This window comes from Mchenga conophoros, linkage group LG8 (assembly GCF_057382185.1).
Source record: "Mchenga conophoros isolate Kocher_MC1m ecotype Shallow Benthic linkage group LG8, M_conophoros_male_GT1.1, whole genome shotgun sequence".
NCBI classification, from domain to species: Eukaryota; Metazoa; Chordata; class Actinopteri; order Cichliformes; family Cichlidae; genus Mchenga; species Mchenga conophoros.
In genome coordinates, this window is record NC_140533.1 from 1,208,685 (window position 1) to 1,233,383 (window position 24,699).

General features: G+C 44.3%; 1 protein-coding gene across 5 annotated transcripts in view; it reads left to right on the top strand.

Moving 5' to 3' along the window:
• Window positions 1–24,699, top strand: part of LOC146567875 (RNA binding protein fox-1 homolog 3-like) — a 597,530-nt gene that overhangs the window by 522,644 nt on the left and 50,187 nt on the right. For 3 of the 5 annotated variants that reach the window (XM_085283551.1, XM_085283549.1, XM_085283550.1), the window contains 2 exons: window positions 17,296–17,349; window positions 23,557–23,649. The exons of 1 other annotated variant lie outside the window; for it this stretch is intronic. In XM_085283551.1, coding sequence (XP_085139677.1) covers window positions 17,296–17,349; window positions 23,557–23,649 — 147 coding nt within the window. The remainder of the gene's footprint in view (window positions 1–17,295; window positions 17,350–23,556; window positions 23,650–24,699) is intronic. One more of the 5 variants, XM_085283552.1, reaches the window with a different exon arrangement.

Below are 24,699 nucleotides of genomic sequence, written 5' to 3' on the forward strand. Positions count from 1 at the left end.
CAACCTGACATATAGACACAGACATATAGGCACACACAGATACCAACATCCATTCCCACCCTCATACTCTCATATGCACTTACTCAACACTCACCCAACGTGGACACAGACATAAAGAGACATTGTACACACAATCACACTCCCCAAGCGTACTCTAAGCCCCGGGACAAAGGGCTGGTCCGGACGGGCCTAATCTGAGAAACATTTTCTAGAAGACGTTTTGTACCTTCGTAGCAGACGGAAGGGCCAGCCGGACCATCACTGGGTTCAGGACCTCCTGGATGGCGAAGGGGCCAAGAGACCGAGGGGTCAGTTTCTTTGGGAATGTGTCTGCTGGAGAGCAACACCTGCTGGCCGACCTGATAGTCCAGGGCGGGAGTGCGACGGCGATCTGCCAATGCCTTGTTCCGCTCAGCTGTTCTCAGGAGCGCCGCTCGGGCAGCCCGCCAGACCCAACGACAGCATCTCAGATGGCGCTGGACAGAGGGGACAGCCAGCTCTCCCTCAGAGATGGAGAGGAGGGGGGGTTGGTTCCCCAGGCAGGCGCGACAACGCATCGGGCTTAGTATTCCTAGAACCGGGCCTGTAAGTAATGGAGAAGTGGAAACGAGTAAAAAATAAGGCTCACCTGGCTTGTCGTACGTTGAAGCGCTTGGCCGCCCAGAGATACTCCAGGTTTTTATGGTCCGTCCACACCACGAAAGGCTGCTCAGTGCCCTCCAGCCAATGCCGCCATTCCTTGAGAGACAACTTGATGGCGAGCAATTCCCGGTCACCCACATCATAATTTCTCTCAGCTGGCGACAACCTACGGGAGAAGAAGGCACAGGGATGTAGCTTGCCTTCGACCTGTTGGGTGAGAACCGCCCCCATGCCTGAATCGGACGCGTCCACCTGCACGATGAATGGCCGACTGAGGTCCGCCTGGACGAGGACCAGAGCCGAGGAAAACAGGTGCTTGAGTCGATCAAATGCTTGCTGGGCTGCGGAGGACCACTGGAAGGACAACTTAGGAGAAGTGAGGTTGGTTAGAAGAAGGGCTACCTTGCTGAAATCCCCGATAAAGTGGCAGTAGAACTTGGCGAAGCCCAAGAACCTCTGCAACTGCCCATGAACCTCTGCAACTCCCTGCGGGTCTTGGGAATGGGCCATTCCACGACAGCTTTGACCTTGGCCGGGTCAGCCCGTAAGCGCCCCTGTTCCACAATGAAACACAGCAAAACAGTGTGATTATTTACAGTGAAATAGACAGATAAGCCCGACAATCCACTCCAAAGTGCAATTTTCCAATAGTGCCCGTCCTTTGCTCCCAGTGTGTTCAGTGCGGTAACTCCGTTAGTGTGTGCTCCCCAACTCGCTTCTCCGCTCGACTCTCCTAGAGGAAGAAGGAAACATCCACAATTAGCCACATGCTAGCCGAATGCCACAATCACACGTCTCGCACAGACTATACCAGTTAGGAGTAATAATCCCAAGTCGACTGTCGCTGCAAGCCCTGGTTAAATACCTCTGTCTAGCCAGGTTGACGATTACCGACAGCTGGTCAGGTAATCAGCTGCAGGTGGGCCGGCAACAGCGAGGAGGGACTCCTGATGACGACAGTCGCCAGATCACGCCTTTCCCATGGCGCGCACTTCCGTAAACAGCCCCGAGAACCGGGGGGAGAGAGAGAGAAGCAAGACAGAAACAGTCAGCTTTCTCAAATAGTATTTATATAAGAAGGCTTCATTCACACGATCATTTACAAGCTTCCTGGGTTTAACACATCTGCCTTCCCTCCAAAACAACTCTAATTTGAACTAATGGAGACTGCTTTTTTAGCTGAGCAAAGTAATGCAGTTATTCGCTTTAATTCTTGATGATTTCATCTGAAGGATCGTATTGAAAAAATCCCTACACACAGGAAAACACAAATATATGCAAGCATGTACACACATAGGACATACGATTGATTGTATGTAAGTATAGATGTAGTTTCAAAAGTGACGCCTAATGGCTTAAAACTTCATTCTTCTAGTTTCAAAAACTAGAATTGAATAGACTTAACTCAACATTTTTTCACTCTCTGTGTTTATACAGCATTTAACCATTAGTTATCTCCCTGGTATAACTCTGCTAAAGAAGAAACGGCATCTCACTAATTTGGAAGATCAACATTTAGCCTGGAAAAAAACAGCCATTTTACTATTCATCACTGATTGAAGAAAATAAGAACAACCCCAGGTTTCTCTTCAGCACTGTAGCCAGGCTGACAAACAGTCAGAGCTCTGATCAACCTATCTCTAATAATCAGTTATGTACCACAGGCCTTCAAGCTGGCTGTAGTCAAAAAGCATCTCTAGACCCAGCAGTCTTAGCTAATTATAGGCCAATCTCCAACCTTCCTTTCATATCAAACATCCTTGAAAGAGTAGTTGTCAAACAGCTAACAGATCATCTGCAGAGGCTTATTTGAAGAGTTTCAGTCAGGTTTCAGAGCTCATCACAGCACAGACTACATCTGTTTCTGTGTGGACAATGTAACAACTTGGAAACGATTCCGTGTGTTCCCTAATAATCCACCCTGGATGACACACGGAGTTCAACAACTTATTCGAACAAGGAACAACGCTTTCAAATCCGGGGACCAGGAGGCATACAGTGCTGCCAGGGCCAACCTGAGAAGAGGCATCAAGACTGCCAAGCAGCAGCACAGGAGGCGTATCGAGGCCAGGTTTGAGAACAACACAAACCCAAGGCAGGTCTGGGAGGGCATCAGGGCTATCACGGACTACAAAAGAAGAACACCATCACCCTCAGCCGACAGTTCTACTCTGGCTGAGGATCTAAATCTCTTTTATGCCCGTTTTGATAGGGAGAACACCGACCCTGTCCTGTCCCCTCTCTCCTCAACCGACCCTGCTCCGGTCCTGAGCACTCATGAGCTGAGGCGTGTGTTCCGGAGCATTAACACCAGGAAGGCGGCCGGGCCGGATGGAGTGCTGGGCCGGGTGCTAAAAGACTGTGCTGCGGACCTGGCGGACGTCTTCACCTCTATATATAACACCTTGTTGTCCTGTTCACTGGTACCATCCTGTTTCAAAGCAGCAACCATCGTTCCCATCCCAAAACAGTCAAATGTCACATGTCTGAACGATTTCAGACCTGTGGCACTCACCCCCATTCCCGCCAAATGCCTGGAGAGACTGGTCATTAAACACATCAGAGCTGCTTTTCCACCATCCCTGGACTCGCACCAGTTTGCATACAGGGAGAACCGGTCAACCGAGGATGCGATCGCCACAGTGCTGCACACATTACTGAAGCACTTGGAACACAGGAACACCTATGCACGGCTCCTCTTTGTAGACTACAGCTCGGCTTTTAATACCATCCGGCCATACAAACTCCGTCCCAAACTCCACCAACTGGGACTTAACTCCTCTCTGTGCAACTGGATTGTGGACTTCCTCACTAACCGTAGACAGAGTGTCAGAGTGGGTAAGAACACCTCTTCCACCCTTGTGGTCAACACCGGTGCCCCTCAGGGGTGTGTTCTGAGCCCTCTGCTATACACTCTCTTCACCCATGACTGTATTTCCTCCTGCGCGTCCAATCTCATTGTTAAGTTTGCCGATGACACTACAGCGCTCGGACTTATATCCAACAATGATGAGACAAACTATAGGACAGAGGTGCAACAACTAGAGTCATGGTGCCACGACAATAACTTGGTCTTAAACACCAAAAAGACCAAGGAGATCATTGTAGATTTCCGGAAGAGGGGTCATAACAACCATCTGCCTCTCTTCATTGGCAGTGAGGCGGTGGAGAGGGTGAGCAGTTTTAAATTCTTGGGGGTAACTGTGACCGAGGACCTGTCCTGGGGTAACCATATCACCTCAGTTGCACGGAAGGCCCAACAGCGCCTCTACTACCTGAGGAGACTGCGGAGCGCACACATTCCCAGATCTCTGATGTTGAACTTCTACAACTGTGCCATCAGCAGCGTTCTGACGTATGGATTTCTAGTGTGGTTCCCCAGCTGCACCAAGGCCGATCAGCAAGCACTCCAGCGGGTGGTGAAAGAAGCTGGCAGAATTATTGGAACAAGTCTGCCAGAGATCAGTAATATCTTCCCCACTCGCTGTCTGAGGAGGGTGCACAGTATCCTGCGGGACCAACATCACCCTGCGCGCCACCTTTTCCATCTGCTGCCCTCAGGGAGAAGGTACAGGTCTATACAGGCCAGAACATCCAGACTGGCCAACAGCCTGTATCCACAGGCTGTGAGGCTCCTGAACTCTCTGCCCCCCTCTCACGGACAATAACCATATCCAACTTCTTAATAGCAATGAACTGGTCTGCATTGGTGCATCATATCTTTATTCTCTTCCCCCTCCTGCCCCCCCCCCTCTTTCTTAAATAGATAACTATCATATCTGATATCATATCTCACAGTACAATAATATTGAATGGGTTGCATTGTTGTATTTTGTCATGTTTCTCAGGTCTTTGTCTGAATTTCTACGAACATTATTGCTAAGGATTGTCTTATTGCATTGGAGTCACACTGGGTTAAATATGTACACTTGGGTTTTAAGGGGTATTTATTATTTTCTTCTTTTTTGGGGGGTTGTATGGAAGCCCCAAACGCAATTTCATTGTTCTTGACAATGACAATAAATAAATAAATACTAAATACTAAACAGCTTTAGTGAAAGTTACAAATGATCTTCTTATGGCCTCTGACAGTGGACTCATCTCTGTGCTTGTCCTGCTAGACCTCAGTGCAGCGTTCGATACTGTTGACCATAATATCCTATTAGAGCGATTAGAGCATGCTGTAGGTATTACAGGTACTGTGCTGCAGTGGTTTGTATCATATCTATCTAATAGACTCCAGTTTGTGCATGTAAATGGAGAGTCCTCTTCACACACTGAGGTTAATTATGGAGTTCCACAGGGTTCAGTGCTAGGACCAATTCTGTTTACATTATACATGCTTCCCTTAGGCAGCATCATTAGAAGACATAGCATACATTTACACTGCTATGCAGATGACACCCAGCTCTATCTGTCCATGAAGCCAGATAACACACACCAATTAGTTAAACTGCAGGAATGTCTTAAAGACATAAAGACCTGGATGTCAAGACAGTAAGAAGTTACTTGTTGTTTTTGTAGAAAAGGACATGAATGTTTAAACATAGTGGGGTTAAGGTGGAACAGGTGAACCTATTTAGGTAAATTCATCACATTCCAAATTTTTATACAATATGCACATCCCAAAAAAAAGCCCTGTAGCACATAATTAAAACTGCACAGAGTAAGTTTTGATACAAAAAATAAGGTTAACACTAAGACTGTACATGTATATACAAACATAAAAGAAAGAAAGAAGCAGTTAATTATTCTATTAATTCATAAGTCAGAACAAAGTCAAAGCTTTATGTCTTGTACTGGAAAAATAATAGCAATATTTTATAAATATTTTTTTCCTTTTTAATTTGCTCAATATGCTCATCTAAACCAAAAAATAAAATTTTAATATGTATTCAAATTGTGTATGACCTGACATGGATTTTGCTGGTGAACTTCTTTCATCTTCAGGGCTGGTGCTGTAGCCTTGCCTTTGCTATGCTGTCTTTTATGTTTATTTATTTATTGAAATAACTACTTGATTCAAGGTCTAGTTATGGAGAGTAGAAGGCTAAAGATTACCATATTGCCTGAAAAAAGTTAGTGCTGCCTTAGTTCACAAAGCCATGAGTTCATCCCAGCTGCTCCTAAAGCAAAGAGCGCCATCTCTGAATATGTTTTATGTTAAATTGATTTATACCAACATCTAGTATCTGAGTAATGCTGAAAATAAAAAGTGAAGTGTTGGCCAGTAGGCACCCCAGGGCAGCTGTGGCTACAACCGTAGCTGCCTCCACCAGTGTGTGAATGTGAGAGTGACTGAATAGTGGAATTGTAAAGCGCTTTGAGGGCCTCGAGAAGCACTATATAGATGCAATCCATTATTATTATTATTGCTTGGCCTCCTGAGGGTGCTGGATTTGGGATGGAATCCTCCAAGCATGATAAGGAGCTTTCTTGTCTTGTCAGTGGCTTCTATCTCCTTTGTTGACCAGCTTATTATCCCAGCAGGGTATCTAATGGCGTAGGGCATCTATGGGCGTGATCTTGTTCTTCCAATTTAGCTGACTCCGCAGGACTTGGCTCACCCTCTGACTTTGAAGTTTGGCTTTTGGCAATTGGCTTGAAGTTGTCCTCTAGTGTTGCTCATCACATCCCCATTGAATCCCCGATAAGAGATCTTAAGGTCCTGAAAATATTCTCCTTAATTCCATTGCATACTAAATATTCATTGGAGTGCATGTCTTAGTGTGACTGCTTCCATCCACATATTCCCAGGAATTTCCAGGAATGCTCATTCTTTGTTAAAGTTTTGCCCCAGTTTTTTTTTTCTTCATCTGTTTATGTTAATTCACAGCTCTCTTAAGGTCCTGCTGCAACATTTCAATCAGGTTGAGATCTGCATTTGACTGGGCCATAGTAGCATTGATTCTTCTCTCTTTTTTAACCATTCTGTAGTAGATTTGCTGCTGTGATTTGGCTAATTTTCCTGTTTCATGAGCCAATCTGGGCCAAGCTTTAGCTGTTGGAAAGATAGTCTCACATTTGACTCTAGAATACTTCAGTATACAGAAAGACCACATTTGACTCAGTGACTTCAAAGTGCTGAGGTCCTGTGGCTAAAATCAAGCTCAGATCATCACCCTTCCACCACTGTGCTCAATTGTTGGTATGAAGTGTTTGTGCTAATATCCTCTGTTCAGTTTGCTCCAAAGGTGGCACTTTTCAGCTTTGCAAACCTAAGCAATTCCACCATTACCTTCTTTATAGTGAAGTCTTGTCTTTATAACCTTTCCAAACAATATGTCGAACATTAAATTTTTATTTTTTAAGCCTATCAAAACTGAGAGCTATTGCAATGAGAATCATGATTTGAATGCACTGCTAACTCAAAAATATTCACGTTTATAATATAGATTATACATTTAATTAACTGTTATTGCACAGTGTGAACCTGGAGAAAATTGCGTGTGACCTAACTGAATGCTCCAGACTTCTGTTGTTATAGAGGTGCTCACACTTGCTGAGGATCAGTTAATGAAGTGTATTTGATTAGCGGGACTTGGTTGCTACTTACCTCCTCACCTTAAGTCTTACACGTACTACAACAAAGTGCAATTGATTGGGAATAACAATGGGGATTGGCAACTTAAAATCACATAGCCGGGTCAGCAAATGCTGAGGTGTGTGCAATGGGAAAGTTGGCAGAGGTCACAGACCTCCAAACTGAGGTTAGATTAGCTCAGAAACAGAGCACAGAGAGCTTCATGGAATGGGCTTCCATCAGGGAGCAGCTGCATCCAAGTCTTGCATCACCGAGTGCAAAGAAAAGTGTCTAATGCAGTGTAAAGCACCCCTCCACTGGAGTAGAGAAATCTGGAGTAGCAAATTATGTTTCTCCATCTGGGTTTGGCATTGCCAGGAGAACTGTCTGATTTGTCTGCCAAGTGTACATTTTGGTGGAGGGGGGTTATGGTGTGGGGCTGTTGTACAGGAATTGAGCTCAGCTCCTAGTTCTGGTGGAAGGAACTCCTAATTCTTCTGCATACCACAACAAGAGACTGTGGAGACTGTGAGCCAAGCCTTCCTAGAAGAGTTGAAGCATTTATAGCTGCAAAGGGGGGTCTAACGTCACATTAAACCCTATAGAATGGGATGTAACTCAAGTTCCGGTTCAGAGCAAGGATGCGCGCTGGACGGACCAATCAGTGGCCGCGTTACAGGATGCACTCGATGACGCAGACTGGGACATGTTCAGAAGCAGCTCCGATGATGACATCAATGTGTTTACGGAAGCGGTTGTGGGATTCATCGGGAACCTAGCGGATGATACCGCGGAGAAAAAGACTATCAGAACCACACCCAGTTTCACACCTTGGCTCAGGCGATTAGAGGATCATCAGGGGGTCTGTCCCTCTGTGAGGGGATACTCCCACTGGGTTTAAATCTGGGACTCCCCACCATTTGACCTTAGAACTGAAGAAGCTTCTCGGATGAGAGGTGAAACGTCTTCAAGCAACTTAAAGAAGTCCAGACGCTTTTCTTTGAAAGCTCCTTTGACTATCAGAACGTTTCCCAACCAGAAGCCGTGGGTGGATAAAACCATCCGCGATGCTCTGAGATCCCGCACCGCTGCCTACAACACCGGACTCGCGACGGGGGACATGGACCCGTACAAAGCCGCGTCATATGACGTGCGGAAGGCATGAAAGAGGTGAAGCAGCAGTACGGGAAGAAACTAGAGTCACAACTCCAACAGAGTGACTCTAGGAGCCTGTGGCGGGGACTAAAGACAATAACGGATTATATAGGGAGTGCAGAATTATTAGGCAAGTTGTATTTTTGAGGAATAATTTTATTATTGAACAACAACCATGTTCTCAATGAACCCAAAAAACTCATTAATATCAAAGCTGAATGTTTTTGGAAGTAGTTTTTAGTTTGTTTTTAGTTTTAGCTATTTTAGGGGGATATCTGTGTGTGCAGGTGACTATTACTGTGCATAATTATTAGGCAACTTAACAAAAAACAAATATATACCCATTTCAATTATTTATTTTTACCAGTGAAACCAATATAACATCTCCACATTCACAAATATACATTTCTGACATTCAAAAACAAAACAAAAACAAATCAGCGACCAATATAGCCACCTTTCTTTGCAAGGACACTCAAAAGCCTGCCATCCATGGATTCTGTCAGTGTTTTGATCTGTTCACCATCAACATTGCGTGCAGCAGCAACCACAGCCTCCCAGACACTGTTCAGAGAGGTGTACTGTTTTCCCTCCTTGTAAATCTCACATTTGATGATGGACCACAGGTTCTCAATGGGGTTCAGATCAGGTGAACAAGGAGGCCATGTCATTAGTTTTTCTTCTTTTATACCCTTTCTTGCCAGCCACGCTGTGGAGTACTTGGACGCGTGTGATGGAGCATTGTCCTGCATGGAAATCATGTTTTTCTTGAAGGATGCAGACTTCTTCCTGTACCACTGCTTGAAGAAGGTGTCTTCCAGAAACTGGCAGTAGGACTGGGAGTTGAGCTTGACTCCATCCTCAACCCGAAAAGGCCCCACAAGCTCATCTTTGATGATACCAGCCCAAACCAGTACTCCACCTCCACCTTGCTGGCGTCTGAGTGGGACTGGAGCTCTCTGCCCTTTACCAATCCAGCCACGGGCCCATCCATCTGGCCCATCAAGACTCACTCTCATTTCATCAGTCCATAAAACCTTAGAAAAACCAGTCTTGAGATATTTCTTGGCCCAGTCTTGACGTTTCAGCTTGTGTGTCTTGTTCAGTAGTGGTCGTCTTTCAGCCTTTCTTACCTTGGCCATGTCTCTGAGTATTGCACACCTTGTGCTTTTGGGCACTCCAGTGATGTTGCAGCTCTGAAATATGGCCAAACTGGTGGCAAGCGGCATCTTGGCAGCTGCACGCTTGACTTTTCTCAGTTCATGGGCAGTTATTTTGCACCTTGGTTTTTCCACACGATTCTTGCGACCCTGTTGACTATTTTGAATGAAACGCTTGATTGTTCGATGATCACGCTTCAGAAGCTTTGCAATTTTGAGACTGCTGCATCCCTCTGCAAGATATCTCACTATTTTTGACTTTTCTGAGCCTGTCAAGTCCTTCTTTTGACCCATTTTGCCAAAGGAAAGGACGTTGCCTAATAATTATGCACACCTGATATAGGGTGTTGATGTCATTAGACCACACCCCTTCTCATTACAGAGATGCACATCACCTAATATGCTTAATTGGTAGTAGGCTTTCGAGCCTATACAGCTTGGAGTAAGACAACATGCATGAAGAGGATGAAGTGGACAAAATACTCATTTGCCTAATAATTCTGCACTCCCTGTATAGCACCAACGAACGCGGCCGTGACTCTGGCAGACGAGCTGAACACTTTCTATGCTCGCTTCGAGGCTGCAGCTAAGGACTCCAACGATGCTAGTGTTAGCGGCACTAACGGCTGCAGACAGGAAGATACTGCCAGCACCGGAAACGTGCTCGTCATCTCCGAGCATGAAGTAAGGAGAGCCTTCAAGGGAGTGAACACCAGGAAAGCAGCAGGACCAGACGGCATCCCAGGTCGTATCCTCAGAGACTGCGCATACCAGCTAGCTCCTGTGTTCACTGAGATATTCAACATCTCTTTATCTCAGTCGGTGATCCCCACATGCTTCAAGGAGTCCATCATTGTTCCTGTCCCGAAGAAACCCCACCCTGCTTCTCTCAATGACTATCGCCCTGTAGCCCTCACCTCAGTAGTGATGAAGTGCTTTGAACGCCTGGTCAGAGACTTCATCATTTCTTCACTACCAGACACACTGGACCCACTACAGTTCGCTTACCGTCCAAATTGTTCCACAGACGATGCCATCTCTCATCTCCTCCACACATCACTCACTCACTTGGACACTAGAAGGGGGAATTATGTTAAAATGCTCTTCATAGACTACAGCTCTGCATTTAATACCATAATTCCCTCCACACTCACCACCAAGCTGGAGCATCTGGGACTCAACTCATCTATGTGTCAGTGGATCTCCAACTTCCTAACTGGCAGACCACAGGCAGTAAGGATGGGCGGACATGTCTCAGCCTCCACCACTCTCAGCACTGGAGCCCCCCAGGGGTGTGTTCTGAGCCCCCTGCTGTACTCTTTGTACACATATGACTGTGTGGCCACTACCAGCTCCACCACCATCATCAAGTTTGCTGACGACACCGTCGTGGTGGGCCTGATCTCTGATAACAACAAGACGGCCTACCTGAAGGAGATTAGGAATCTGGAGAACTGGTGCCAGAGGAACAACCTCCTTCTAAACGTCAGTAAGACAAAGGAGCTGATAGTGGACTTCAGCACTAAGCAGGAGAGGAACTACCAGACCCCCGTCATCAACGAGTGCCCAGTGGAGAGAGTGGACAGCTTCAAATACCTCGGAGTTCACATCACGCAGGACCTGTCATGGTCCTGTCACATCAACACCGTGGTGAAAAAGGCCCGTCAGCGTCTCTACCACCTCAGACGCTTGAGAGACTTCCAACTGCCCTCCAAGGTGCTCAGGAACTTTTACTCGTGCACCATAGAGAGCATCCTGACGGGAAACATCTTAACCTGGTTCGGAAACAGCACCATGCAGGACAGACGAGTTCTACAGAGGGTTGTGCGATCAGCTGAGCGCACCATCCGCTCCGAGCTCCCTGACCTGCACTCAATCTACAGCAGGCGGTGCTGGACCAAGGCCAGGAAGATCGTGAAGGACCTCAGCCATCCCAACAACAGACTGTTCTCTCTGTTGAGGTCAGGAAAGCGATTCCGCTCCCTGAAGACCAACACAGAGAGACTGAGGAGGAGCTTCTTCCCGCAGGCGATACGGTCTCTCAATCACACCACCACACAGTACTGACCCACACATATGGTTCTTACACACACACTGGACTTTCTGGACATTTGTTTACACTTTAAGCATATTTGCATTGCACAAGACACTTAAATATGTGGATTGCACAACACTGGACATTATATTTCTTCATTTCCACTTAATACTGTACAGCTGCTGTTATTGTTCTATATTTCTTCATATATTCTTATATATTTTCTATATTGTGTATTTGTGTATTGTGTATTTTGTTGTACAGTTATTTTATTTTTATCTTTATTTTTTATATTTTATTTTATTCCTTCCTAGTTAAATTTACCCTTCATTTTAATTTTCATATTTATGTCCTATCCTATTCATAGTCTTTTGTTTTATCTCACGAGCAGTTGTGTAAGCATTTCACTGCATATCATACTGTGTATGACTGTGTATGTGACAAATAAAATTTGAATTTGAATTTGAAGTTCATATGCATGTGAAGATGACTGAATACTTTTGGAAATATAATGTAAGTCATCATAAATTCATCATGACATCAATAAGGTTAAACAGAGTGGTTCAGGTCCTATTTATCACTTTGATAACCCTGTATCTTCCTCAGTCCCTCTCTCATGTAGACTGACAGAAGTTTCATCTTTCATCTTTATTTTCTCACTCTGGGGAGGCCTAGCCAACTATTTTTATGCAGACAACAACCCAAATTTACATGTACTAAAAATAATTAATGTCAGCTCGCTTAAACCACTGTTGGAGTGTCTAAAGGATACTAAGACTGTCACGGATTGCCGGGGCAAGCCGTGTGGAATGTAGGAAGGACCCAAAAGGCAGCAGCTCTGGTGCAGGTGAGTGTTTATTAACAGGGGTGGGTAAGTACAAACAGCGGTGGCGACAAAACATGAAACTGGAAACCTAAACTGGGTAAACTAATAAGACAAACCAGAACGAGGATGCAGGGAGGTCCGGAGAAATACATATGGGAAGACGCAGGGAGACCAAGGGGAAACAACACAGACGAACCAGCAATTACTAAGACAGAAAATACAACTTAAATACACTCAGAGAACACAGGGAGATTACACACAGGTGGGAAACACAGCTGGGAGTGATTAACATAACGAGACTAGGGAGGCAAACTGAAAACACTCACATAAGACGCAGACCTTCACAATAAAACAGGAACACACGGGCAGAACAGAGTGAACACTAAACAAAGGAAGAACAGAACCAAAATCGAAGAGAAAACAAAAAATGCTGGGTCAAAAGGACCCAGGATCATGACAAAGACTGTGTATTCAGGTCCAGTGGTGTCTGTGTCAATCCTCTATTTGACCTGGCTCCTACTGTTAAACCCACAGTAACTCACATTTGTGACTGTGATTTTATACTAGATAAGCAGATACATTCTGTAATTAAGTAAGCGTCTCTTTGCATCTGGAATACTGGAATGCACTTCATGTTGGCCTTAGCAACTATTTCCTTGCTCGCATGCAATTGGTCCAAAATACTACTGCTGGCCTTTTAAATGGTACTTGCAAACATGAGCACATTGCCTCTCCTAGCCTCCTCCTTCTTTCAGGATCCCTTTTAAGATTTTATTATTTATTTTAAAATCTCTTAATGGATGAGTACCACGCTATATATCTTCCTGACTCCATACGATCCACGGACCAGCTGTTCCTGGCAGTCCCAAAACCTTAACTAAAAAGCAGAGACAGTTGATCTTTTTTAGCTATAGCCCCTAAACGTTGGAGTTACCTTCCTCCCCATGTTAAGACAGCCCCCTTGTGGCCTATTTTTAAATCTTAGGAACGAGTGGTGTGATCTTACCTTGTGTCTGTGAAGGTTCTCAGTCATCCAGATCATCGTAGTCAAAGGAGCTTGCAAAGAAAAGCGTCTTGACTTCTTTAAGTTGCTTGAAGACGTTTCACCTCTCATCCGAGAAGCTTCTTCAGTTCTAAGGTCAAATGGTGGAGAGTCCCAGATATAAACCTAGTGGGAGAAGCCATCTATGTCCACTGTGAGCGACCATCTTTGAACAGAGGCGGGGGTTTACGACGCCAACTCTCTGCCATCTATAATCCAGTTTTGAGATCCCTTCCCAGACGCCTTAACGCCCACTCACATGCTGGGCCATCTGACCTCAGGAATTCGCATGATAAGGTGGGGCCAGGTTTCACAATGAACACACCCGAAACTCTGGCTGATTGGGACCCACGCCCAGTTTCACACCTTGGCTCAGGCGATTAGAGGATCATCAGGGGGTCCTTTGGTCCCTCTGTGGGGGGATACTCCCACTAGGTTTACAGTGGGGCAAAAAAGTATTTAGTCAGCCACCGATTGTGCAAGTTCCCCCACTTAAAATGATGACAGAGGTCAGTAATTTGCACCAGAGGTACACTTCAACTGTGAGAGACAGAATGTGAAAAAAAAAATCCATGAATCCACATGGTAGGATTTGTAAAGAATTTATTCGTAAATCAGGGTGGAAAATAAGTATTTGGTCACCTCAAACAAGGAAAATCTCTGGCTCTCACAGACCTGTAACGTCTTCTGTAAGAAGCTTTTCTGTCCCCCACTCGTTACCTGTATGAATGGCACCTGTTTGAACTCATCATCTGTATAAAAGACACCTGTCCACAGCCTCAAACAGTCAGACTCCAAACTCCGCCATGGCCAAGACCAAAGAGCTCTCGAAGGACACCAGGAAAAGTATTGTAGACCTGCACCAGACTGGGAAGAGTGAATCTACAATAGGCAAGCAGCTTGGTGTGAAAAAATCAACTGTGGGAGCAATCATCAGAAAATGGAAGACATACAAGACCACTGATAATCTCCCTCGATCTGGGGCTCCACGCAAGTTCTCATCCCGTGGGGTCAAAATGATCATGAGAACGGTGAGCAAAGATCCCAGAACCACACGGGGGGACCTGGTGAATGACCTGCAGAGAGCTGGGACCAAAGTAACAAAGGTCACCATCAGTAACACACTACAACGGCAGGGAATCAAATCCCGCAGTGCCAGACGTGTTCCGCTGCTGAAGCCAGTGCATGTCCAGGCCCGTCTGAAGTTTGCCAGAGAGCACATGGATGATACAGCAGAGGATTGGGAGAATGTCATGTGGTCAGATGAAACCAAAGTAGAACTTTTTGGTATAAACTCAACTCGTCGTGTTTGGAGGAAGAAGAATACTGAGTTGCATCCCAAGAACACCATACCTACTGTGAAGCATGGAGGTGGAAACATCATGCTATGGGGCTGTTTTTCTGCCAAGGGGACAGGACGACTGATCCGTGTTAAGGACAAAATGAATGGGGCCATGTATCGTGAGATTTTGAGCCGAAAACTCCTTCCATCAGTGAGAACTTTGAAGATGAAACGAGGCTGGGTCTTCCAACATGACAATGATCCAAAACACACCGCCCGGGCAACAAAGGAGTGGCTCCGTAAGAAGCATTTGAAAGTCCTGGAGTGGCCTAGCCAGTCTCCAGACCTCAACCCCATAGAAAATCTGTGGCGGGAGTTGAAAGTCCGTGTTGCTCGGCGACAGCCCCAAAACATCACTGCTCTCGAGAAGATCTGCATGGAGGAATGGGCCAAAATACCAGCTACTGTGTGTGCAAACCTGGTAAAGACCTATAGTAAACGTTTGACCTCTGTTATTGCCAACAAAGGTTATGTTACAAAGTATTGAGTTGTATTTTTGTTATTGACCAAATACTTATTTTCCACCCTGATTTACCAATAAATTCTTTACAAATCCTACCATGTGAATTCATGGATTTTTTTTTCACATTCTGTCTCTCACAGTTGAAGTGTACCTCTGGTGCAAATTACTGACCTCTGTCATCATTTTAGGTGGGGGAACTTGCACAATCGGTGGCTGAGTAAATACTTTTTTGCCCCACTGTATATCTGGGACTCTCCACCATTTGACCTTAGAACTGAAGAAGCTTCTCGGATGAGAGGTGAAACGTCTTCAAGCAACTTAAAGAAGTCCAGACGCTTTTCTTTGCAAGCTCCTTTGACGATCTTACCTTGTATTTATTATTGTTTGTGTTGCTTTGTCTTGTGTTCTTTTGGTGATTTGTACAGTATTTTGTCCACTGTTGTTTTTAAAAAGTTCTTTAGAATTCTATTGTATTGGATGGGTCCATAAATCAGCCCCAAATACTTTACAGTTCAAATTAATTGCATGTTTTCCTAACTCGCTTTTGTATAACCTAGCCAAGAATAGCTCAAATTACAGTTGTTCCTGCTGCAGATACTGGTGTGTTTACATGTTTAGTGTATTTATATTTTTGACAGTCTCACACTCACCACAGACATCAGTCTGTCGGAGTGTGTAGCACTCAGTTCACAGCAATTAGCCAAATAAAATGAAACATGGAGCTAATTAAAACTATTACTTAGATCTAAAGATAGCCCACATAGCAGACAGGTCTGACCCGAACCTGGTGTCAAGCCTGCACTGCTGGCTGACTTCTGGCATGGGTAAGTGATATGTCATCCAGATATGGGCCAGGCCTGGCGTAGATGACACTGTTTATGTGATGGCATGCCACATCTGGCCTGATTATGGTTGGTTGATGTGGCCCAGGCTCATAGCATTCTGACTGACTGGTGTCATGGCAGGGTGTATTTCACCCAGATGTGGGCCAGGTCTGGCAATGATGGCACTATTTATGTTCCTATTTTCCTATTTTAGTAAGAAGACCCAAATGCCATGTTGCAGTACTATACTGCTATGGTAGCCAACGTTTCAAATGCAGGTTTATCAGGTTTGTGAGTGTACACTTTATCCAAAACCTAGCGAGGGTTTACTCATGTTTACTACTGGGTAGCTGTAGCTCAGGAGGTAGAGCAGGTCACCGACTGATTGGATGGTTAGTGGTTCGATCCCTGGCTCCTCCAGTCTGCATGTCAAGAGTATGAATGTGTATGAATGTAGTCGTGAAGCACTCAGTTTAGAAAAAGTGTGTGTTTGGGTGAATGTGGCATGTTGTATAGAGCACTTTGAGTAATCTGTGAGAGTAGAAAAGCGCTATATAAGAATCAGTCCATTCACTGTCTGAACAGAGTTTAGTCATGTTGCTTTTGCACTATTATGTTCTGGCACATGTTGTTATTACATGGCTTGATTAAGGTACACATTAGGCTGACATCTGGGGCCAGAGCTGAAACTGTTCTGAGCCAGCACAGGGCTAGCAGTGTGTCTGCACCTGGCCTTGTGCTGGCCCATGTGTGGGTCACCACTGGCCACCAGATGTGGGCCACCAAAGGGCCATCATTCTTTGCGATATTTGGGCCATGTGTAAGCACATTGTGTGGGCCAGATCCATTTTGCTATGTGGGAAGCTGTAGAAGCCAAATGCATGATTAGGTGAGATCTGGCAGGCAGTTGCAGTGGTGGTATGCATACTAAGAAAACAAATAGCCATGATGGGGTGTTGCTACTCAACTGCCTACTACCTTCCCACGGTGCTCATTTTTCTCGAGTGCAGACATATTCACTCAAACCTCTTTATTACTATGATCAGCCAAACACATGATTAAACAGCACTAAGAGTGAATGGATAATTTCCTAATGCTACTATTGGTACAGACTACTTGTCTTTTTTTAAAGATGGTTTTAAAATACTTCATTTTCCAGCTGGAGAAAGCAGTAGGGGATTTTCCTAAACATAAATAAAGTATTTCTTGTGTTATAGTCTAATTATTTTCTCCGTCTTTCTTTCTCTGTCTTTATGCCCCACCCACCTTCTTCCCTTCTTCAGCAATTTGGAAAGATTTTAGACGTGGAGATTATTTTTAATGAACGAGGCTCCAAGGTAAGTGCAATGTAATAAAACGTTCACGAACACACCTCAAACAAACATAAAATGTTCCTGCTGATTGTATTTGTCCCGTTTCCTGTGTTTCTCTTGCAGTCCTTCACTTCTCTCATTGTCATCACAGCTCATTTCTGCTGCCTAACAGTAATTACTGTCCTATCAGTGACATGTTCCTCCGGGCGGCTTCGGCACTTTACTTACCTGCTGTACATTTGGACAAACAATGAATCTTTGCTATTTTTTAAGATGACAGTAGGATTCTAGTATTCTTCGTGTCATGGCAGAACTGGACTGGTAATCTTGTATACTGCGCATTTGCCCAGTATGCTGACGCATTTGTTAGCCGATGGGTTAATATGATTTTTTATTCTTTTCTCGATTTAATTGTACAGACTACAGACCAGTCACTGCACACTGAAAGCAGCCTATTAGTCCATATGTATTCCTAACACTGGATTGTCCAACCCAACCTCCTCCCATACTTCCCCTGTGTGCTCGTGCACCTTGTTGAACAGAATTTAATGTACCAGCACCAGTTGTGGAGAAGTGCAGGATCGTCCCAATAAGCAAGTGAGGAAGAGACCACTTGAAGCAATTTTTATTCTTAACCTGTTTGGTTTGCTGCTAATCACAAACAAGCACAAGCATGTGTTTTGGACTTTTAACTGTATTTTCAAGTTTTACAGCTTTTCCTACTGATAAAAACCTCCCATGACCATTCATACTACACACAGTAATTAGGCAATAAACAATTAACTTGTTGGAACCCAATGCCACCGATAGCGAGGCGAAAGCGAGAACATGTGGTTTAACAGGATGAACCATCAGATCTGTTATTCCAATATAGAAGTGTGATATCCACAGAAGCATCAGAATCTCAGCTAAAAGCCCACAAAACCATGTCAACAACCACCAAACAGCTAAAACAGCAAATGATTAAAGAGCAGGTACAGATTCCGCAAGAAGATGTAAACACAAAGCGCGGCAAAACACATATGGACATGCAGTCAGGTGCTGACATTTTACTGATTCTGAAACTGCAGGTTTCACTGAACCAGCAGCAAAGAAGATCAAAACTACACTTCATCTTTGAGTAACATTGTAATGAATTCATTCTTACTTTTGCTTTCTTCCTTTCCCCTCAATAAATTCCTGCACAGCTCTATCTCTCAGTTTAATTCCCGCCAAAAATCTTTATTTTCTGCATTATTTGCTTGCTTAATACACCCCAATCCACTGCTGTGTGCAGTGTTGTCAGTCGCTCTTTTTGTCCCCCAGAAATTACATCTGACAAGAAAGACTCATTTCTGCTATTAAACACCAAAGAAATTTCAACTTTTGCAAATTATGCCAAATTAAAAAACACTTAGCTCTGTCTCTAATAAAAACTCTGTAACTTTGTGCAAAAACAGAAAAGTTTCTGTTGAAATGTCTCTTTTTTTTTACAACTACAAAAAAAATAAAAATAAAAACAAAAAACTGTATAATTCCGCGTAATGAGCTACCAAAACTTTTTCTGTAATTTTACACATTTATTTTGTTAAAGTTCAAAGAGTTCTTTGTCATAGCAAATTTTCCTTCATCATGTAGAAAAACTGTTAAATATGTATCTTTTTTGCACTGACAGAAAGAGATCAAAGGGGCTAAATGTGACTCGCAATGTAAAATGAGTTTGACACCCCTGGTCTAAACCTAAAGGTGGAGCTACAGGTTCACTTCGGTTTTATTTATGTTGCACTTTTTGACAACAAAAGTTTTCTCAAGGTGCTTTTGATTGCAAGAGAAAGATCCTACACTATTGGAGAGAGAATCTCAATTATCATTGGAACACCTATGAGCAAGTACAATTTCAAGTACCATTGATCGGTTTGTCTTGTAGCCAGACTGACACAAAAATCGGGGCTCTGTTGAGCCAAGCATTCCTTTAATGTGGTGGTATGGTACAAGGTGTTCGCAGGCCCGCCGAGAGATATAATCTCTCCGGCATGTCCTGGGTCTGCCCCGGGGCCTCCCTCCAGTGAGACTTGCCCTGAACACCTTACACGAGAGGTGCCCAGGAGGCATCCCTGTCACATGAGAGATTCACTTTTACACTCAGCTCTCTCTACAACACGACGGACATCACTGCAGCCACAGCACCAATCTGTCTATCAATCTCCTGTTCTCCTGTTACTTGTGAACAAGACCCCAAGATCCTTAAACTCCTCCACTTGGAGCAGGAACTTGTCCCTGACCTGAAGTGGGCACTCCACCCTTTTCCAGCTGAGGACCATGGCCTCAGAGTTGGAGGTGCTGATTCTCATTCCTACTGCTTCACAGTCGGCTGTGAATGGCCATCGCCTGATGAAGCCAACAGAATCATATCGTCTGCAAAAAGCAGAGATGAGATTCTGAAACCACCCAAGTGGAAGCCTTTCTTGGCTACACCTAGAAATTCTGTCCATAAAAGTTATGAACACAATCGGTGACAAAGGGCAGCCCTGGAAGAGTTCATCACCCACTGGAAATGGCTCCGATTTATTGCCGGCTATGTGGACTAAGCTCTTGCAATGGTTGTATAAGGATTGAATGGCCCATAACAATGGGACAGACACCCCATACTGTCAAAGCTCCTCCTACAGGACACTCCGAGGGGCATGGTTGAATGCATTTTGAAAGTCCACAAAATGGTAAATGGTAAATGGCCTGTATTTATATAGCGCTTTACTAGTCCCTAAGGACCCCAAAGCGCTTTACATATCCAGTCATCCACCCATTCACGCACACATTCACACACAAAACACATGTAGACTGGTTGGGAAAACTTCCTTGCACCCCCAAGTGTCCTTGAGAGGATAAAGAGCTCTACCAGTATTACACGACAAGGATGAAAACCGCATTGTTCTTCCTGTATCCAAGGTTCAATTAACGGACAGACACTCCTTTCCTGCATCCTGGCATAGACTTTCCCAGGGAGGCTGAGGAGTGTGATCCCCCTGTAGTTGGCACACACCCAGAGGTTCCACCCCTCATCTCCACTCAACATTGTAGAGGCATGTCAATTAAAACAGCCGTACAACATCCAGGGCCTTCAGGAATTTAGGTCACTGACTCACTCCTCACACCTCACTGTATGTTTAGGCACACCAGGTCTGTCCAGCATCTTCTTCTGCCACCTGATCCAACTCCCCACCAGGTGGCGATCAGTTGACAACTCAGCCCCTTTCTTTACCTGAGTGTCCAAAACATATGGCCCCAGATCTGTTGATACAATTACAAAACTGACCATTAACCCGTGGCCTAGAGCAGCGGTCCCCAACCTTTTTTGCGCCACGGACCGGTTTATGGCCGACAATATTTTCAGGGACCGGCCTTTAAGGTGTCGCGGATAAATACAACAAAATAAAACTAGTACCGGTACCGAAAAAAAGAAGATTTATTCATAACACACGTGAAAAGACCCAGGAAAACCGAGTTAACGATAAAAACGATAACAAAATAACGCTGAAAACTGATAAAAAACCCTGAAAACTATACATTTCACACCTGAGCCTCAACTCTCGCGGCCCGGTACCAAACGACTCACGGACCGGTACCGGTCCGAAGCCCGGGGGTTGGGGACCGCTGGCCTAGAGTGTCCTGTTGCCACATGTAACCCTCATGCTCAAACATGGTGTTTGTGATGGACAAACTGTGGTTTGTGCAGAAGTAACAAAACACCGCTCAGGTTCAGATCTGGCAGGCCGATTGTCCCAGTCATGTCCCTCCAGGACTCACTGTTATTGCCCACATGAGCTTTGAACTCTCACAGTGGGATAACAGACTCCTCATGTTCAGCCTCCAGCACCCTGCCGAGGGACTCCAAGAAGGACGGGTACTCTGAACCATCATTCGCTGATAAGCACAGACGACCGTCATAACCCGTTCCCCAACCCAAAGGCGCAGAGAAATAACCCTCTCTTCTACCAGGAAGATTTGAATTGCTCTTTTCTTCTTCACAAACAAAATTTAAATGTTTCTGAGTTAACTTCACTAATTAGTTCCACTAATCCATCAACATGTCTTTTAGACCCCAATCCTGCCAGATTGCTCAAAGAAGTCCTGCCGTTACTGGCAGCATTGAAACCTTTACTCAAAAAGCATCTCTAGACCCAGCAGTCTTAGCTAATTATAGGCCAATCTCCAACCTTCCTTTCATATCAAACATCCTTGAAAGAGTAGTTGTCAAACAGCTAACAGATCATCTGCAGAGGTTTATTTGAAGAGTTTCAGTCAGGTTTCAGAGCTCATCACAGCACAGAAACGGCTTTAGTGAAGGTTACAAATGATCTTCTTATGGCCTCTGACAGTGGACTCATCTCTGTGCTTGTCCTGCTAGACCTCAGTGCAGCGTTCGATACTGTTGTCTATATTTTATTTCTGCAATTATAGCACACTGTAGGTATTACAGGTACTGTGTCGTGGTGGTTTGAATCATATCTGTCTAATAGACTCCAGTTGATCCAAAATGTTACAGAAAGAATACTGACAGCATATTTCTCCTATACTGACGTATCTTCATTGGCTCACTTATAAATCCAGAATTGAATTTAAAATTCTTCTCATCGCATTGACCTCATAATAACATATCACCCGAACAGAGCACTTCGCTTCAGACTGTGGTCTTATTTGTGGTTCCAGGAGTGTTTAAAAGTAGAACGGGAGGCAGAGCCTTCAGTTTTCAGTGTCACAGTACTGTGTCTGTGACCCAGTGTTGTGTTTTTTGATTAATTTATATTCTTTGATTTAGATTTAGATTTGATTCATGGGTTTGGTTCTTATTGTTCTTCGTGTATGTTAGCTTCTAGTCTTTAGCTTTCTGTTACTATGCCTTTCCATGTTGCATGCTTTATGTCCCGTCACGCTTGTCTCCATGTGTCCCCAGTCTGTCATGTCTCCATGTCTCAATGTCACGTCTGCGTCTTTATGCTTTCTCATGTTTCCTGGTTTACTTTGACAGTCTGGCTCCATACTCACTGTTTTCACTTTTGCTTCCCCTCCTTCTCGTTATGTGTGATTACCAGCTGTGCTCTTCACCTGTGTCTCATTCCCTCATTACTCCCTTGTGTATTTAAGCCCTGTGTTTTCCTCTGCCCGTTGTCGCATCATTACCTCACAGTGCTCCTGTTTTCCATTGTTGTTTCTCGTCAACTCCTAATCTCTAGTTTCTTTGTTTCTAGTTTCCTGGGTTCTTGGTTTCCTAGTTTCTAGGTGTTATGCTTTGTTTCTTGTATTTAGTATTTGAGTTTTTCACAGCGCCATAAAGCTGCCTCCTTTAGTTCATCCCCACGTGTCTCGAGTCCTGCATTTGGGTCCTACATCCTGCCTGCCACAAGACTAAGCATGACACTGAGACCCCTGTTCTGTGATAGCAGCTCGCACTTTGGACATCTTCTCCACTTTTACGATTGGGTTTAAACCTTTCATTTTTGATAAAACTTTAGGTTAGGCCTTGATTAGGTGACCTTGAGCTCTCCTTTAGTTACACTGCATTAGGCCTATGCTGTTAGGGGCATCCTATGATGCACTGTTTCTTTTTAATTCATCATTTTACTCACTATGTGCTTACACATCACTCTGAATGTAATCATTAGTTATTATTAATCTCTGGCTCTTTTCCACACCATGTTTTGGTTCTGTCTTTCTCCCCTCACAACCAAGCAGTCGTGCCAGATGGCCGCCCCTCCCTGACTCTGGTTCTGCTGGAGGTTTCTTCCTGTGCAAAGGGAGTTTTTCCTTCTCACTGCCGCCAAAGCTCTTGCTCATGGGGGGTCGTATGATTGTTGGGGTTTTCTCTGTTTTATCTCTATTTGTGGACACCTCAAGGCAATGGTTGTGGTGATTTAACACTATATAAATAAAACTGAAATGAAGTGAACAGAACTATGCGCACGTATGCGTGTACACACAAACACACACACACAACAACACACGTATATATAATGACATGAACATCTAAGTCCTGTGTTTCCACCTTTCTTCAGTGTGACTCCAGCTGTTTCCCATATTTGTGTGATCAGCGTGACATCTCTCTGGCTTTTCTGCATGATTCAGACCTGAAGCTCTCTCATCTGTCCTTTATGTCTTTTTCTTCTCTCTATCTTCCCCTGTTTGTTTCATCATCTTACTTCTGGACGTCCTTCTTTTGTTGCTTGATTTTTCAACCCCACCTCCTGGCCACTGCAGGGTTTTGGGTTTGTAACATTTGAAACCAGTGCAGATGCTGACCATGCACGGGAGAAACTAAATGGTACAATCGTAGAGGGACGAAAAATAGAGGTGCTTCCTGTCTCCCTTTACTCCTTTCCCCCTCTTCTGCTGTTCCCCTTCTCCTCCCCTTGAATCTCTTTCCCTTTTTCGCTTGCCTAATATTTCCTGACATACTCCCCACTTTCCTCACTTACTCCACCCCTTTCTTCTTTTCTTTCATCATTTCCTCCACCTCTCTCCCTGCCTGCTGCACCTTGAACGCTGCATGCTGAACCTGATCCGTAAGTGTGCGTGTGTGAGAAAGACACCGATTCAGCACTGTGGTAGTGTTTTTGATACATTTTGCCTCCTCTCACGTATACTTGTGCCTGTGCCATGTGCATGAGATGTTTTCTTTTTTTCTTTGTGTTATGTGTTTGTGTTTTATTTAAGTTAGAAATATGTATTTTACAGTATTTTCCCACTGCTAGTCCTTTGCTCCTTGTTAAAACTATTCTCCGGTAGTTCCTTATCCTTGGCACCTCAAGTTTAAGTTTCGCAGTCTTTTCACGCTTCATAATTTTCAGTTTTAAAATATTTAAGACTAATGTCTAAACGCGAAGTTCTTCTACTTTGAAAATACTGACTTGGAAAATCTGTCAATTTACATCCAGTTTGTCGCAAATACTTGTAACTGATATTCGGGCAGTTGCATGAAGGGTGTACGAGGGTGAGTTCAACTTGTTATGCTCTTAGATAGAAATGGGACCAGGTAAAAATAAATCACAGGTGATATTCAGGCTTTAATCTTGTTACCCGTCATTACAGTTTTTTCTGAACTAGAAGATACATAATGAAACAGCTAACAACCACAGATTAGTGTAATGTGTATAATGCCAGCCCTGAGTCATAAACATCCATTTTCCTCTTCAGAATCAGTTTTCAGGGCTGAACTTGTCCAGAATTACAGGTTTTGTTGTGTGGAGCAGCCTAATACTGTTGAGACAGTCAGATCAAATCAAATCAAATCAAATCAAATCACATCAGATGCATGTGATCAGTTGACAGGTTAGTGGGGATAGAACAGGGGACTAATTTCCGTATTCATAAGTGCGCTCTTCATTAACGCGAGTTATATCC